Source organism: Bos taurus, chromosome 24 (genome assembly GCF_002263795.3).
Source record: "Bos taurus isolate L1 Dominette 01449 registration number 42190680 breed Hereford chromosome 24, ARS-UCD2.0, whole genome shotgun sequence".
Classification (NCBI taxonomy): Eukaryota; Metazoa; Chordata; class Mammalia; order Artiodactyla; family Bovidae; genus Bos; species Bos taurus.
Genome location: NC_037351.1, coordinates 2,241,876 through 2,259,249, shown reverse-complemented (window position 1 = coordinate 2,259,249; position 17,374 = coordinate 2,241,876). Strand labels below are relative to the sequence as shown.

The 17,374-nt window shown below is 49.4% G+C and overlaps 1 protein-coding gene and 1 long non-coding RNA gene across 6 annotated transcripts in view; one reads left to right on the top strand and one right to left on the bottom strand.

Annotated features, from left to right (window-relative positions):
* MBP (myelin basic protein) overlaps positions 1-17,374 on the bottom strand; it is a 104,445-nt gene that overhangs the window by 69,330 nt on the left and 17,741 nt on the right. For all 4 annotated transcript variants that reach the window (XM_005223934.5, XM_005223935.5, XM_005223937.5 and 1 more), the window contains 1 exon segment: positions 10,977-11,050. In XM_005223934.5, coding sequence (XP_005223991.2) covers positions 10,977-11,027 — 51 coding nt within the window. In that variant the 5' untranslated portion in view covers positions 11,028-11,050.
* LOC101903290 (uncharacterized) lies at positions 341-12,466 on the top strand. 2 transcript variants are annotated; one of them, XR_009492685.1, is made up of 4 exons: positions 341-777; positions 1,188-1,455; positions 4,364-8,171; positions 12,003-12,466. It is a non-coding gene; the product is annotated as an uncharacterized lncRNA (long non-coding RNA). The 2 variants fall into 2 exon arrangements; XR_009492686.1 differs by lacking the exons at positions 341-777; positions 1,188-1,455 and adding an exon at positions 1,464-3,230.

Sequence of the window (17,374 nt, the reverse complement as noted above, 5' to 3'; positions counted from 1 at the left end):
AAAGGAATTCAGCACTGCATGTCTGAGGCGCTTGCGGGCCCTATTATCTTGGATTAGGAAACGATCCTTGTACTACTTACTTTTAAAGCCACCATCTCTAGAAGACCATTTAGTAGCATAATTACGATTGCAGTGTTCTGTAAATAAGCCACGCAAAGAAAGGAGCTCAGGACTTTATTTCATCACTGACTTTCAGAAGTCAGAGCAACATAAATCTTCACGAGTGTCACAGTAAAACTGTCTATTGAGGCCTGTTATGTAACTGGACATTCTAACATCTATTTTAGGAATGCAAATATCCTGCTGTTTATTTCTGTAAGTCACTGCTCTATCAGCAGGTTAAGTAGAATAAGAAGGATGCCGACACAGGAAGGGCATGGGGTGGGGGGAGAGGGAAGTGGGTTTTAGTGGAGCTCTTTTACTGAAAGAGTTTGATGGTTGGGTGACTCGAAAGTTTAATTAAAATGCACTTAAAGCTAATTCACAGAAGGACATTCATTTAGCTCAAACGGATATTCTACATTACTGGAAACAGAATAAGGTAATGGAAAATTCTGACTTTCTTCATCTGAAGGTGAATTCACGTCCTTTAGTTTTGTAGAATGAAAACCTCTCCTACCTACTGTCCTGGAACTTGTTGCTCTGAGCCTGCACGTGGGTATTCAACTGCTTCCTTGATGCAGACAGGACGACAAGCAGAAGGCTAGTACTGGAAGATGCGTCTTCGCTCAAAGGACAAACACGCTGATGTACCAGGTTTCAACTATTTTTCTGAATGTAAGCCTCACCTCTCCCTCCTCTGTTTCCTCCTTCCACACAAAATGGGCATAATGATACCACGTAGTTCCTGGATTATCCTGAACACGAAATAGTCCATATGTGTCGTGACTGTAACAGAATCTGACCCTCAGCTAGTACGGTCACTGCACGACTTCATCACTACTGATTTTACTACATGCATTTTCTGTTTTTTCCCCCACATTTTAGTAAAGGTGGAAATACAATCTTTGTAAATAAAAATCAGGCTTTAATGTACCTGTTAATGCAATAAGATTGAGAAACAAAAGGAAGAGAGATTTCACAGACAACTCGGATTGCGCCTGTGTTCTGGTTCCCTTGCTCAAAAGGAACGCACTTGTTTTGCAAAATGGAATTGCCACTTGCCTCTGCGGTGCTTTTCTTCCTAGCTGAGTTCCGTATGCACGATCACCCAGGCGGATCCCCAAAACAGAGAACCTGCTCAGACTCGCTCCAGGAATCAGAGGAACAGTCAGGCCGAAGCTGGTTTCCACCCGATCAAGAGCAAGATGAGTCACCTGAACTTGATTAAGAAACCAAGTGCTCTCAAGAACTTGATACACACAGATGGCGGATGCCGATCACCAAGACCACTGGGATCAGTTCCTCGCTCCATCTAGAGCGTGTGCTTGACACTCTCTGCAAATGCACATTCAGGTATTTCCAGCAAAAGTAAGGGCCCCTGCAGGGTCTGAAGTTCACTACCAAGGTCAGCTTGGATGCCTCCCCCTGACCAGACTGCACCCAAGCCGACCCTGGGGTGAAGCGCCACTGACTTGCTGGCTGTGCCAGTGCCCGGGGGCCCGGGAGGTGCGGGCACAGGCGGGCTGGTCTTCATTCCCACAAGGTGTGCATTGCAGGGTGGAGGGGAGCCAGCCAGGGAAAGAGAATGAACCCAGGGGTGTGGGTGCACACCAGTTCGAGGGGCACATGATGAGTAGCTGGAAGAGGGGGTCCGCAGCAAGGGCGGAGGGTGGGGGGAGTGGCGGGTGCAGGTTGGGGGGACAGGGGCTGGGGGCCAGGCCCCAGGTGTGCTGGCAAGGACACTCTGCAGACTGAGTCTGAAAGAGGCATTATCTCACCAACACACTCAAAAACATTTTATTTTTAAATTCTGAGATGCTGTTTTTTTGTGATTTAGTGCAGCTAGGAGAAGGTCAAGTGTGAACACACACATCTGTGAATAGCCCGGGCTGCAGCCACCCTCACTCTCCAAGGGGAATTAGAGTAATTAACAACTTGCCTTATTTATTCACTCACGACTTACATTTGGTTACATATGATGTGTGCAACAGCATAATTTAGGATGCAGTAAATAAGAGACTTTGTTTTTCAAGTATCAAAAGTCACGGAAACAATAATGAAGTTTATCTACACTTCTGTGTAACCACATGAAAATTAAATTAACGTGCATATCAAATCTCAATTAGGACTATCGTGTGTTAGACTTGTCTGAGTGCAGAGCTCGGGCTGAGCCTGAGAAGATGTTCACACAGCTGCCGATGGGTATTTTGCAGTTTGGAGGCTGGTGGACGAAAAAATGTCCCCCACCCTCACACACACACACACACAAAGATAAATTTTCATTAATGTATTCCGGTCTCTAAAATCTCTCAAATTTAAGCTTTAAAGTCACATTGCTTTAGTCATGAGTGAAAAGGACAGGAAGCATCACTTTGAAATCTGGATTTTTAGGTTTTGTTTCATTTAAAACATTGTAAGAGTGTTTGATTAATTTTTTAAAAAGCTTTTCCTTAATAACAAAGCAAGTGCAGAGTTTTTCATATGACACACTTTTCACTGTCAGAGTTGGAAATAAACTTGTCCTCAAAGATAAAATAACACGGTGGCCTTTCTGAAATTACCTGGCAGGTCGTCAGAAACAGCAGCTCGGGAGCTGCCTGTGGGCAACCCAAGTGGCGAGCCCTAAAGAGACTGGGGATTAAAACCATGTACCACCCAGGCACTCTCTCCAGCCGGTCCACCCGGACCCCCTAAAGGAGGTGCTCAGTACACTCTCCATTCCTGGGAAATCTAACTCTTCCACCCTCTTCATGCTTGAATTCAAGTCACTAACAATTCATGAAATCTTATCTGCAGTGCCATGCTTGCAACTATGTTCTCAATCCAATGCAAACCCCAAACCAAACCTGAACACGATTTTCAGGTCAAGTGTATCCATCTTGAGCTCAAATACTTCCCCAACTTAAAAGAAACAAACGATTCACTGATGTCAGCATTGCCTCAGCTTGTTCTGCGCTGCGTGTCTGATGACGGGCCAATGTCTCTGGCCTCCTCGCCCCCTCCCGTCAGTTCTCAGAAATGATTCAGTGTCACAGATGGAGTAACACAGGAGTCAGGGGCCAGGACAGGGAGGGAAGGAACGCGGAAGGAATGCCTGTGAGACCAGCTGTAAACAAGACGGTCAACAGGTGCGTCGTAGGTCACTGGGCTCCCGACCCTGTGTGATCAGCTGCTGGGGGCCCAAGAACTTGACTGTGAGAAGAGAAGGCTCATGGCAGGGTGCGGGGTTGGGGCTGAACGGCGGGCTGCTCTGCTGTAGTTTCATCCAGAGGACAGGTTTATTGTCACGTTGTTTATAGTTAATGACGGGTGTTCAATGTGTCACTTTTCTTAATAGTTTTCCAGTTTCTTTTCCATTTAGGCGTGTGTGTGTGTGTGTGTGTGTGTGTGTGTGTGTGTGTGTGTGTGTTGAGGGCAGGGCAAGGTGGAGGAGGTGCAATACAGAATCTATGATCCATCTCAGAAATGTCTGACAAAGTGTCACTTCTACTGAACGACTCTTGTGGCCCAAAGTCAGCTCTTTGCAAATTTGTTCGTGGTTTCTGATAAAAACTAAGTTTGCTCAACCCTAATAAGCCCTATGGTAGGGTGACAGGACACAAAAGATGTGCACTGCAGGGGACTCCACGCCCCTGGTGTTTCAAGCCCTAAACCCTCAGCTGGGGGCCTCAGGTCCCCTCAGGGCCCTTGCTTAGCAGGTGAGCAGAGAAGGTCCCTCTAGTCAAGGCTATGGTTTTTCCAGTGGTCATATATGGATGTGAGAGTTGGGCTATAAACAAAGCTGAGCGCAGAAGAATTGATGCTTTTGAACTGTGGTGTTGGAGAAGACTCTTGAGAGTCCCTTGGACTGCAAGGAGATCCAACCAGTTTATCCTAAAAGAGATCAGTCCTAGGTGTTCATTGGAAGGACTGACGCTGAAGCTGAAACTCCAATCCTTTGGCCACCTCATGCGAAGAGCTGACTCATTAGAAAAGCCCTTGATTCTGGGAAAGATTGAGGGCAGGAGGAGAAGGGACGACAGAGGATGAGAGGGGCCCCGGGCAGGGGTCCACGAGGCCATCCTGGGAGGGGCGGGGCTGGCCTGGGGCCGAGCGAGGGTGGAGTGCAGCCAGGTGGGGTCATGAATCAGGGCTGCTAAGCTGCCTCCTTCGGGTTTATGCTCCCCGGGGCACCACCTTGTCACTGCCTCATTATTTTTATGAGGGCTGTTGAGGGGGCGGTTTGCTTGCTAATGACACCCGTGTCTCACTCCTCACTCAGGTCTGTTTGTGAGGCCCATGGCTGCTCGACTGACAAAGGTGTACATGTTCTGAGCTTTTCAGAGGCAACAAAATGCTCCCTCACAGTCCTTACAAATCAGAATCAAGCATAGGCTTGTGCTCGGCACCCAAGACTGTGACAACAGACTGTCTTCAATCCCCTTGGAGAGCAGGTGGGTGCTGACCCCGCACGTCTGGGGCCCGGCTGTTAAGTGAGAGCTCAGGAAGTCTCGGCAAGGCTGTGCTCTCCTGCTGCTGAGAAGGGCTGCCTCTCAAACGTGACGTTCACCACCCTCCTCGGGGACACCGCTGTCCCTCGGGGCCCAGAGGACAGCTGGGAGCCTACACCCCTTCAGAGGCGGCCCTGGGTCCTTCAGTGCTGATTTCACAAGCTTAGCCTGGACCAGGTCTTTCATTTTACACTCCTGTGGTCCCTCCTCAAGTCAGATACAGATCCCATGCTGATTTCTCCACGACTTGAATCAGAGACTATTGATCACTTACAGATTTTGGAAGGCCTCCTTGAAAGGGCGCGTTTTCTACATGATTTTATTTCTCTTTTCAAGAGCTCACTGAAGTTCTAGCACCAAGCAAGTCAGGCGGTCAGGCTTCTACAGGAAGTGCAGGAAATGCAGAAGCAGTTAGACTCATGGATGCTGTTTGCCATGTGTGACTCCCAGTCCTGCAGCAGGCGGCCCCCTTGGGCGGGAACGGGGAACCCTCACGGCCGAGGTCCGCGGCTGGAGCTCACGGCGCTGACCTCTGCAGCTGTTGGTACTTATGAGGGTGTGTTTTCAGAGGACTTTACCTTCTGAACTCCATACTCACTGCTGTATGAAATCGTATGACTTTGAGAGAGGCCCTGGTGTTTGTCATTGACAAGAAGGAGCTGATGTGAGTCTGCCAGGTTCTGGGGACGCTGGAACTAAGGGTAGGTGTGTCAAGCACAGTGGGACCACACTGCCCCTTGAGACATGCGGATCTTAAAATCTAAGTCCTTTCAACATCAGTAACATTAAAGATTTGGTTCTTGGGTTGTACCAACCACATTTCATGTGCTTCTCATCCTGCGTGTCACGTGACTGCCCGCCGGGTGGCTGGGGTGCAGGGCAGCAGCTCCTGCAGGTCTGCACAGCGAGGAACCAACGCGAGGCAGCTACTGGACAGCGCGCTGTCTGCCCACCGGGAGGTGGTTTGTGAAGTGAAATGTTGGTCGCTCAGTCATGTCTGACTCTTTGCAACCCCATGGACTGTAGCCCGCCAGGCTCCTCTCTCCATGGGATTCTCCAGGCAGGAATACTGGAGTGGGTAGCCACTCTCTTCTCCAGGGGATCCTTCCAATCCAGAGATTGAACCTGGGTCTCCCGCATTGCTGGCAGACTCTTAACCATGTGAGCCACCAGGAAAGCCTGGAAGGTGGTTTAATGCTCCACCGTTGAGGTGAAGGGGGATTCTTGATAGGTGCACGTGTGTGTGTGACACAGATGGGCATACCAATGGAGACAGAGGGAGACAGACAGACAGACGAAGGACTCTGGGACTGTTGAAGACAGATTCGAGTGCAACTGTGCCTGCATCTCACAGTCTAAGGCTTTACTAGACGCTGACCAGGTGTTTCCACATATCTGAGTATCAGACTAGACTGGTGAATGTCTTCAGGGAAATACTTTCTATTTTTCTGCCCTCTAAATTTTAAAACATCTCTTATTTAGCTTAGTAACTACTTGAGATTTCCAAAAATAATTATTCAATTCTCACCTAAGACAATAGAATTACCCGAACACGGGTCTGACAGTCACCAACACAGAGCAATGACTCCCTGCTCAAAGGCACGGCAGCCCTGTCATGTGGGTCTGGGCGACCCGACCCGATAGAAGACAGTCTTAGCAAACCCGCTTCCTGTGCTGTGCAGTAGTCATGGCGACGGTGGTCGGTTCAGGAGGAACCACAGGAGGAAGCCTGACGTGGGGATAAAGCACCCTGGCTTTGGGGTTTAAAGGCCCCCCTTGTGCTGTCTTCGGGGCAGGCGGCGGGGAGGATATCCTGCCCTGGGGATGGGACCCTCAGGTGAATAGTGTCGGTCTGGAGCTGGCAGTGTGGGCGGGAGGAGCACTGGATCCCGCCAAGAGCAGCACCGGGAGGGGCAAGGACACACACATCCTCGAGCGGAGCCTCAGGGCTCTTAGTTTCCGTGTGGGTGGAGAAAGGACGGCAGGGACCCAGCAGCAAGTGACAGCTTCAAGTAGAAAGCTTCTTCCTCTGGAGGCCGGGGTGGCAAGTACGGGGCCTCCTGCATCAGAGAGACCACTGACGGCACCCCACACTTGGGGCAAGATGATGCTGGATCACGGTTCTGTAGAGGAATACACTGAGGCACAAACCCCCGGGGGCAGAAGCCCGTCCCACAGCGCGGATGTCAGCCGGTTTGCAGGAAAGGTATTTTCCTGGCAAATCTACATTTTCATCTCCGTGGGGAGGGCTGAGCTGCTTGGTGCTCCTGTATGTATTTGCAAACTCCACCTCTCACTTCTCAGAGTGGTGCTGGCACAGCATCCCAGGGGCTCATCAGACAGTGGGGTTTGGTGATTAAATACCGAATGGCTTCCCCAGGGCTATGATTATACCTGGAGGGGCGGCCAGCATGCTCTGGGCTTGGAGGAACAGCTCAAAGAGCTAATCAGTTTAACTGGAAACACAAAACAGACTAACCAGTTACTCCCTGCTGTACAATTCCGACAGGCATCTGAATTCCGCAATTGCTCTCAACCTTGTTTCTCAGCATGGTATCTTTTTTCTTAAGTTGATTAAATGGAAAAATCCAGAAACATGGCCGGGCACCTTTGGGGAACTTTTGTGTGCCAGATACCACTGCCAGGAATAGTAAGGAGGTCCCACAGGTGAAGAGCAGGCTTTCAAAATTATTATTGTTAGATTTTCCAGAGTTGGAATGGATCAACAATTGATTTCATCATTTTGGAAAATGTGTGGGAATGCCAGATAAAGTGCTCTTTATTTCTCACATTTCCTGGTTATAATGCTTCTAACTGGGCCTCCCTGGTGGCTCAGGGGTAAAGAATCCACCTGCCAACTCAGGAGACTCAGGTTTGATCCCTGGGTTGGGAAGATCCCCTGGAGGAGGAAATGGCAACCCACTGCAGTATTCTTGCCTGGGAAATCCCATGAACAGAGGAACCTGGCAGGCTGCATTCCATGGGGTCACAAGAGCTGGACACGACTTAGCAACTGAAGAACAACAATGCTTGTAAACTAGAGAACAGCCTCACTAGCTTCATATGAGAAAAAGACATAATGAGATCTTAGAGCTCCTTCTTCAAGTTGATCCCCACGTGCACTGGGGTTAATTCCAAAAAGAAAGTTAAACAAAGCTTAAGACCCACGGGGGAGAGACTGCCTGCGGTCAGAGCAACCCTGGATGGGACGGCAGAGCAGCCTCAGGGACTAGCCCGGACCTGAGCACCAGTGGGCTCTGCAGAGGGTCAAGCGGGCTGGCTCTGATTGCGCCCGTTCCCCAGGGCCCAGAGGGGCCCCGGGCTGCCCGGCCCAGCCTTCCCAAGGGGTAGACGGTGCTATTTTTAGCTTGAGGAACTGGTTTTTCCTCCTGGAGTCTCTGCAGGCAGGGCCGCTGAGAACTGTGTGTCCCCGGGGACAGGTCACCGGCTGAGTACTTCCCCAGTTCTGCCAAACGACCTTGTAAATACGCTCCGCCCGAGAAAGAGCCGATGAGTTAGCGAAGGGGGCTTTCTGGAAACCAAGTCCCGCAGGACACGCAGGAAAACAAGGACCCCAAGGTGAGTAGGCGGCCTTCCTGCCTGAAGGCCTCTGGTCCCCCTGGAGGATGGGTCTCCCCCCGCCAGCCTCACTCTGCTCCTGACGGGCCAGGAGGGTACTCACAGCCACCTCGCTGCTGGAGGGGAGCCTGCCACACGAGGACACGCGAGGCTGGAACAGGGAGAGAAAGGCCGGAGCCCCTTCCCTCATGAGCTCCTCCCTGCATCCTGGTGCAGCTTCATCAGGAGAGAGGAGCCAGTGAGCCAAGAGTGGGGTGCCACGGGGAGGAGCCTGGGGGCAGAGGTTGCGTGCTCCTGGCAGGGAGCCCCCGGGGGTGGCGGTGGGTGCCTGGTATGGGACGGGGTCGCCACACGGAGCCCCTGCCTCCCGTGCCCAGCACAGGCCTGCAGGCCACGAAGGCAGCCTGCGGGGGCCTGTGGACGTGGGGCCGATGGTGGAGGCGACTCGGTAGGGAGAGGGGGCGGCAAAGAAGCCAGAGCTGGGAGGATGCATGGGCTGACTCTCCTTGCAGCCCCCTGCCTGCTAACGGGTCAACAACTGCTCCCAGGACAAGCTCTCATCGGTCCATTGTCTTGTAAGTGAAAAGAAAGCCTCCCAGAATGACTGCAGAAACATGCAGGATGGTAAACAGCAGGGCATGAGCACGTGTAATCTTTTCTGTTCTAAGCTGAAATGCTAAGTAACAGCACAGACCACTCCTAAAAGGCTTCAGACATTTTCTATCAAGTTACAAAAAATTAAAAGAAGAGTCATGTACAGATGTGAGAGCTGGACCATAAAGAAAGCTGAGCACCAAAGAATTGATGTTTTCGAACTGTGGTGTCGGAGAAGACTCTTAGAGTCCCTTGGACAGCAAGGAGATCCAACCAGTCCATTCTAAAGGAAATCAGTCCTGAATACTCACTGGAAGGAATGATGTTAAAGCTCCCAACATTTTGGCCACCTGATGCAAAGAGCCAACTCGTTGGAAAAGACCCCGATGCTGGGAAAGAGTGAAGGCAGGAGGAGAAGGGGACGACAGAGGATGAAATGGTTGGATGGCATCACCGACTCAATGGGCATGAGTTTGAGTAAGCTCTGGGAGATGGTGAAGGACAGGGAAGACTGGTGTGCTGCAGTCTGTGGGGTCGCAAAGAGTCCAACCTGACTTAGCGACTGAACAACAGCAAAGAAGAGGACTGTTCCATGTAACAGCGTCCCATAGAAGCCATTGGTCTAAAACGACTGAATTTTTTTTTTTTTTAATTATCAGAATGTTAAAATTTAGCTTTCAGATAACAAAAGCCTAAGTATGGGCTCTCCTGTTGGTCAGAAATCTGACTTTGGTAAAAATTAAACCAATGAGAAGGATGTTTTGGTGTTTTACAATGTCCAACAACAGGAAAGGAACTGCAAGCCACAGAGGTTTTTAGAAGCAGACTTGCAAATCAGTTGCTCTGAGCCTTAAAATACCAGGTGTTAACAGGATGGGGCTCTCTTGAGAAGAGCTGCTTTTCCACTTTCACTCTCAGCGGGGCCTCTGTGCTCCTGGGGCAGACACCGCCCAGACCCATCTTCACAGTAACTGAACATTCAGAGTCACCACATCTTCACAGGGAGAGCATCAGTAAGGCAGTTGTCGCGCGAGTTACACGAAATACCAGGAGTCCCCAGTCGGTATCCACTCCGACCGTTGACACACTGAGTACAGGGGTCCTGCTTTCAGCAGGGAGGGGAGAATCCCAAACCAACAACACTGTAGAAACATAAACCCCTTCTAGTTGCCTTGGGCCTGAAATCATTAGAAAGAAACACCATGACATTGTTTTAGATAAAGCAATGTTTTCTCTCAAGTGTTTGAAACACTTTATAAAATATGAACAAAAATAGTTATGTAATCACGTATTTACATGCATGCTGCTGCTACTGCTGCTAAGTCGCTTCAGTCGTGTCCGACTCTGTGCGACCCCATAGACGGCATGGCATGGACGCAAATTATGGAAAATTACCCACTCGGCTGATACAGAAATGTTTGAGTCCAAATATAGATCAGAGAAGCAACCATGGCAGAAAGTTCATTATTCTTAAGTGAAACCTGACTACACACCCTTGGCAAAGAGGGCTGGGGGTTGCAGCATGACGTAACTCAATCCAGTGGACATTTATGAAGCGCTTCTGTGCGCATGCGGGTCCATCCTCAGCAATCATGACGTTCTGTGAACTGTCCCTAGTCTTGAGTTAAAGGACCAAAGACATGGGAGAATTAACCTTTCCCTCCTACAAAGGAGGGGGAAGCACACACACATCAGGACTATTTCCTCATACTCTGAAATGCTTCCTCGGTGGACAGAGGTGCCCTGGTGATGGGTCATCGGTTTGAGGGGCTCAGTCACTCTGGGGACCCAGAGGTCATCCCTAGAGGCTCCTCACCACACAGGGAAACCAATGCCTGTGGAATGAGGTGGAGAATGGGAAATCTGAGCCTAAAAATCCACAGAGGATTCATTCTGAGTCGCTGGAGGGATTCCAACGGTTTTTACTTGCATTTTTTCCTGTTTGTTCTCCTGCATCTTCCAAACACCCTAAACAACAGTGTGGAAAGGGACGTGGGGGCAGGTGCCCCCGGACGACCAGCCACAGTGAGACCGCAGCGGGCCTGGCGTCCTGGCCCAGGAATTCGGGTCCTGGTCTGTGTGCAGGACTAGCATTCTCAGACCTAGAAGTTTCCAGGGAAGGAAGGTAACAAGCCAGTGGCTTTAGGGGAAAACCCTGGCGGCCACAGGGCGTATGAGCACCTGAAGGATTGGGAGTGGCTCACTCCTTACCTTATTGCCCTTCTCGGCACCGAAGTCCCGCTTCCCTGCGTGGTTCCCCATCCTGAGCCTCGAGTCTTCAGATGCTGAAAGAAAAGAGAGGCCGTTAGCCTCGGAACTGGTACTTTCAGAGTTTCCAACATGGTTTTTCAACCAGAACAACAATCCCGTTCCGAATGCGACATCTGTTTCTGAGGAGAGAAAACGAAAGCCCCCAAACTCAAGGGGCACCTGAAGTCTCCGAGGGAGCATCGCTGTCTTCTAATCCCTGGCAAAAATCCAGACCCAGATTCTGTGCAGGGACAACGCACGGTTCAGCGAGTTTCCTTGTCCAGGAAGATCAGCCCATCTCTAGGGCGCTCACAGACCGTGCGCAAGTCCCGACCAACAGAGTCACACTTCACGCCCGGTGACGTAAGGAGACGGACAGACGTGGGGAGGAGCTGCGGACGCTCCACAGACACCCATAGGACGCTTGCGGCTTTGAGAATCCTGCGAGCCCGGAAACAGCAGACCCGACCAAGGGCCACTTATCAGACAAGCACCCCAAGGATCTGCAGAATTTGCAGGAAGATACTGCTGCTGCTGTCGCTTCAGTCGTGTCCGACTCTGTGAGACCCCATAGACGGCAGCCCACCAAGCTCCGCTGTCCCTGGGATTCTCCAGGCAAGAACACTGGAGTGGGTTGCCATTTCCTTCTCCAATGCATGAAAGTGAAAAGTGAAAGTGAAGTCGCTCAGTCATGTCCGAGTCTTCGCGACCCCATGGACTGCAGCCCACCAGGCTCCTCCGTCCATGGGATTTTCCAGGCAAGAGTACTGGAGTGGGTGCCATTGACAAAACTGGAACGGCTTCAGTGCAGAAACCAAGGGGTTTCCGATGCCCATGGATAAAGATTTGCCCAAGCAAATTCTAGAGGACATGTACATAATTTCAAGAAGCACGCTGCAAATGCAAGAGTTTGGGTCCCGTTAATGTGCACCTTAAAAACAGAAGTTTCATAAACATTCTTGAAAAACATCTGCTTTTCTTTTCCAGGTACTTGCAACCTCAAATGAAGCAGCACAAAAATACAGCACAGGAAGAGCTGGCAGGCAGCTGAGTTTTCTCTGAAAGGATACCTGGACCAGAAAGTCTTGGCTCTACCTGACAGGGGTCTCTGCAAACCTGTGTACAGGGGCTCTGTGAGAGGGCTGCCAGGACACGCAGGTGAGCAAGGAAGGCCGATGGAGACAGTCATGAAGCCTAGCAGCAAAACCTGGGTCATCCTTTCCTTGATTTCCTGTGCTTGTTTGGTACCCAGACAGGGGCATCTCCACTAGCCCCTGTTCCAAGCCTTGCAAAGCCCCCTTTGTTCAGGACCCCCACAGCTGTCTGCCCCCCATGTACTTCTCTTCACCACTACAGACCACCTAAAATGGAGCCACCACAGATTCCAAACCAAAAGCACCTAACACATATATTGTAAAAATTTCAGATAAAATAAATCATATCTTCTCCAAGTCTGGTGGGTTTCTGCTTATTGTTCCTGAGAATGCTTTATAAGCAGCAAGAGACTTGAAAGGTTGTTAGCTGCTATGGTTGGTTTTCCTTCTAAGGTCCTGAGTTAACCAAAAACCAAAATGAAATAAGTATACAAAAAACCCTGGAGAGTATAGCTTTCCTATATCCCCCTAGCTGGCCAGTGGTAAAATTAGGACTCAAATTAGATACCTGAATGAGCTTCGATGCTCGCTCAGGCAGTTCTTGGTATCAAACTCCAATGATATTTCTTTGTCTGGTTCTTGAATTTTCCTTTAGAAAATGTGGAGGTTAAAATACATCAAAGTACAGAAAGGAGAGGGAATCTTAGGTTTTCTACAAATAATGACTTCTTCATTTAGAAATCTGATTGATGGGGGCTTGGTTGAATCATCTAGGATCTCAAAGACATTGAGTTTCAACCTTGAAACCCAACAGTCCACATTCAGAGGCGACACGATTCATCAAATCAACATCAACCAGAAACAACATGAAATGAAAGTCACAGCTTTGGAACATGAAAAGAACGCACACAGACCTCACCCACCAATCCCTGTGCTGCAAAAGCAAACACTTGCCTTGAAACTTGGAAGATAAAGTTGTATTAAAAAAAAAAAAGCACATGTGCCTCATTTGTGTTTTCTTGCCCAGACTTTTGCAGCAAATGTACTGTTTTTCTCCCCCAGAAAGGTACTCAACTGAAGAATTCAGCAAAACTCATTCCACACAGGTCCCTCATCCTGCTCGCATCCCTGGACCTGCAGGAACCACGAGGACCACTTGGTCCTGGCTCAGGTGACCAGTGTTGACCATTGCAAAGTTCAATCATCATGTTGCTTTGTTCAGTCGCTAAGTTGTGTCTGACTCTTTGGGACCCCATGGACTGCAGCCCACCAGGCTTCCCTGTCCCTCACCATCTCAAACTTTTGAGCAGGCGTTTGCTCAAACTCATGTCCAGTGTGTCAGTGATGCCATCCAACCATCTCATCCTCTGTCACCCTCATCGTGTGATGATTCAAAGAACACGTGAGGACCAGCTTCCACCTGAACAAGGAACAGTGCTCCTTGAAAAGCAACAAAATGAACTGTCCTCTAAACATGGGGAGGGTTTCTAAACTATTTCATACACCCAATGAAAGGCAAGTTTCGTTCCTGCAAAGACACTCTTTAGAGAAGCGTGTCAGTGTCAGTATCTGAACTTCCCCAAAGCCTCCCGCATCACTGGGTGTCTCCTCGGTGACTGTGAAGGCTGTTGGATGCTTTTCCCCAGGTTGACTGGTGAGAAAGGGGGCAGCAGCGTCTGACAGTGTCGCCTCCTGTGTCTGGGGAGCAGTGGGTGGTCGCCGGGGTCAGCACAGACAGCCAAGTCCCTGCAGAGTGGAAACCCTTCCTGTCTTCATATTTTTTAGGTGGAACCCAGGGCAGATCTTTCAAGATCTGAATTTCAGATTAAGTGCTGAACTTCAAATGACGTAGATCCAAGTGGGGACAGCCTGCTCTGGTAAATCAAAGCCAGGGCTCTAGTGGCGATAAAAACACTGCTGACTTAGAGGAACCACACGAATGCGTCACGTATAAAGACATACACGTGGAAATGTGCTTTAAATGTGTGTGTTTACCTGGTGGCTACAGTTAAGAGCACTGTAATGGAGACAGGCGGACCTCGCTTTATTGAGCTTTGCTTTATTGCTCTTTGTGGCTGCTGCATTTTTTATAAATTGAAGGTTTGTGGAAACTCTGCATTGTCAGATGATGGTTGGCATTTTTTTAGCAATGAAGTATTTTTAAATTTAAAAAATGATGCTTTTAAAAAATAAATAAAATGGATGTTTTTAAAAATGCAAGTTGACCTTTGCAGATAATTTCAGTATTCTATCGTCCACCTTCCCAATTCACTTACATGGATCACCCCCAAAAAGCCACTATGGGGGTCGTCTCACTGGGGAAATGGGGTCTGAGGCACACACGGTAGTTTGCTTGCTGAGACGGGCACAAGCAGGAAGGAGGGGACTCGCCTTCGCCTCCTTGGGGCCCGAACTGCAGTTGGAGCGCAGGACTGTGTGTTCTGTGTGCAGGATGACGGTCTGAACCCCAGGAGTAGAGCCGGGGTCATTCTGAACTTCCAGCTCTTCGTGCTGCCACGCAGGGTCGTGAGTATCGATAACCAGCATGGTACATGTAATACACAAAATACCATGCATCGAACATCTGCGCATCCATTTCTCTGTTTAACAAATAACAGCTGGTGTATTTGATGGGAGATGGATAAGTTAGGAGGCTGACATTAACAGATACTCACTGCCACATACAAAGTAGACAGAGGGCAAGGGCCTGTTGTATAGCACGGATAACTTTATTCAATATATATCTTTTGGCTACATCATGCAGCTTGTGGGATCTTTGTTCCCCGACCAGGTGTGGCGCCTGGGCCCTCAATAGTGAAAGTGCAGAGGCTGCCAGGGAGTGCCCTCAAAATTCTGTAATAACCTACAAGAAAAAAGAATCTGAAAAGGAATCTGTCTATATCTATATATCTGAATCATTGTGCTGTATACCTGAAACTAAAACATTGTAAACAACTATACTTCAATTGTATCTAACTATATCTAAATTGTTATATATTTGCAACTATTCAATTTCTACAAATATAAAAGTGATAAAATATAAATATAAAAACTTTTTCAATTACATACAAATAGTTATTTCCAAAATAAAGAAAGAACAGAGTTGTATTTGAAACTAATCACAGGCAAAATAGTTAACTTCTTCTCCAGTTGGCAGCCTGGACTTTGGGGTTCCCCGCCCTGGCGCAGAGAACCGCCCACTGGCATCCACGTTCTCCCCTGGCAGCACCTCCTCCGGCCTCTGTCTTTCCCTCGCCTCCTCAGTCACCTCCCCTGCAGCTTTAGGCAAATCCTGACTCCCTGTCCCCTCCTTCCAGAACACAAACCTCAGGATTTAACCTAACAGGATACTGTGCGACGTGTCAGTATCGGGGGGCGGGGGGAAGCATTGCCTGTGGACACAGAGGAGCTGTTTTTGGACCAAGCGCTCTGAAGCACAGCTGATCCAAGCATGAGACGCCCGCACTGCCCCTTGCTGACGGGAAGCTTCCTCCAGGCCGTGTGTTCTGACCAGAGCTTCATCACCCCTTGGAGCATAACTTTAGGTTGTCCTTGGGAGGACTGTCTGCGAAATACATTAATCAGTACTTTTAAAACTCAAGACTACTGGGCACAGAATAGAAAGAAACAAACATTCCAGGTCAGACTTATGAGTGTGTACAGACTTCTCCCTCGGTCTCAGATGAACAGAAAGAGCATTTATGCATCATTTCCAATAGGCAGATTCTAGCCTTAAATGCACAATTCACACTGGCAGGAAAAGAAAGACAGGAAAAGCCATGTGACCATTCTTAGCTCAGGGTCCCTCATCAGCGGGGCCATCGGGACGTGAGGCGTGCGGCACAGCCCCGACGGCGGGCTTGTGGACCTGACTCCGGGGACTGGGCCCCACCTGCTGGGGACAGAAGGAGGCGGGCTTACGGAGGCACCCCACAGCTGGTCTCCGTAACACGCTGCAAAGAGCCATCTGCAGGCGGAAGAGCTGGACCTGTGAAGTCATCTCTATTCCATTCCATTTTTGCAATTAATCAAACAGAGAGAAAGAGGAAAATTCATGCAGAATGCCCTTGGAACTCAGGCCAGAAGCATCACTGGGTTATTAGGAAGCTTTTTGTGAAATAATATGAAAGGAACACGGTGGGAGGGGAAGAGGAGGGTCAGTGCTGGGAGCAGGGCGGACTCCAGCTGACAGCGGCTGCCCGTACTCCTTAGGTGCAAATTCAGGCCCACGTGAGATTTCTAAGCAGCCACTGGGATGACTGAGAATTTCCATAATGTTTTCATGACCATGAATGCTTGTGTCGTTGTGGTGGGAGTGGTGGCATGACTCCCCAGGGTGGGTGTTGACCGGTTGAGAAAACATCTTCCAGCCGTCTAGCTGTCTACGATCGCATACCTTCTGCAGAGCACTTGACATGGGCTCTCGCACGTGTGGATATCCACGCTGAAACTCTGAGGTCAGGGGAGAGAAAGGGGTGAGAAGCTCAGGAACCCAGAAGCGACGCTCCTGCTCGGTCCTAACCCTGACCTTCTCCATCACAGACAGCCCCGCACGGGACACGGTGCGACTTCTCCTAGGTCCAGACCAGACTGGGGGGTGATGGGGCGGGGCGGCAAGAAGAGAGAAGCAGGCGAGACTGAGACTCGGGGGAGGCTGCAGAACACCCAAAGCCTGAGCTGGTTGTTTCTAAAGTAACTCCAAGTGCATTTTCACAGGTGATGGGATTGTCATGAGATCATCGTCTCCATAGTTTCACTGAGGGAGAGACGAGGCCTCAGTCCAAAGTGTTCATCCATTTCTAGATTGCTCATCAACATGATAAAGAGAAGCCTTTGCCCTAATAAGTCACCTTGAGAAAACGGCTGAATTACACACCAGTTCACGGTCCTCATGAACGCCTGTACGTGGATCCTCAAGCTTAATGAGGAAAATGACAGCATCTTTCTAATTTCCTGCCTAATATCTTGCAACAACAGCTGGTGAAAATATGTGCGAAGAATTATTTGGGTTTTAATTCCACGCCCGCCAATTCCTATTTACTGCAGAACTTAGAAATTTGGTTCTCTGAGCTCCCGATTTCTCATCTGTCAAAGCAGATCATAATACCTGCAGTGCATCTGTAGAGGATTCAATAAGGTAACAGACTCCAATTCCCTGGGCCCCTGACAGTCCATTGACAACATAACCACCCCTCCCCCTCCCTTAGAGAATGGCTTGTATGTTACATAAGGTGGCGACAGCAGAATGAGACAAATAAGGAGTTA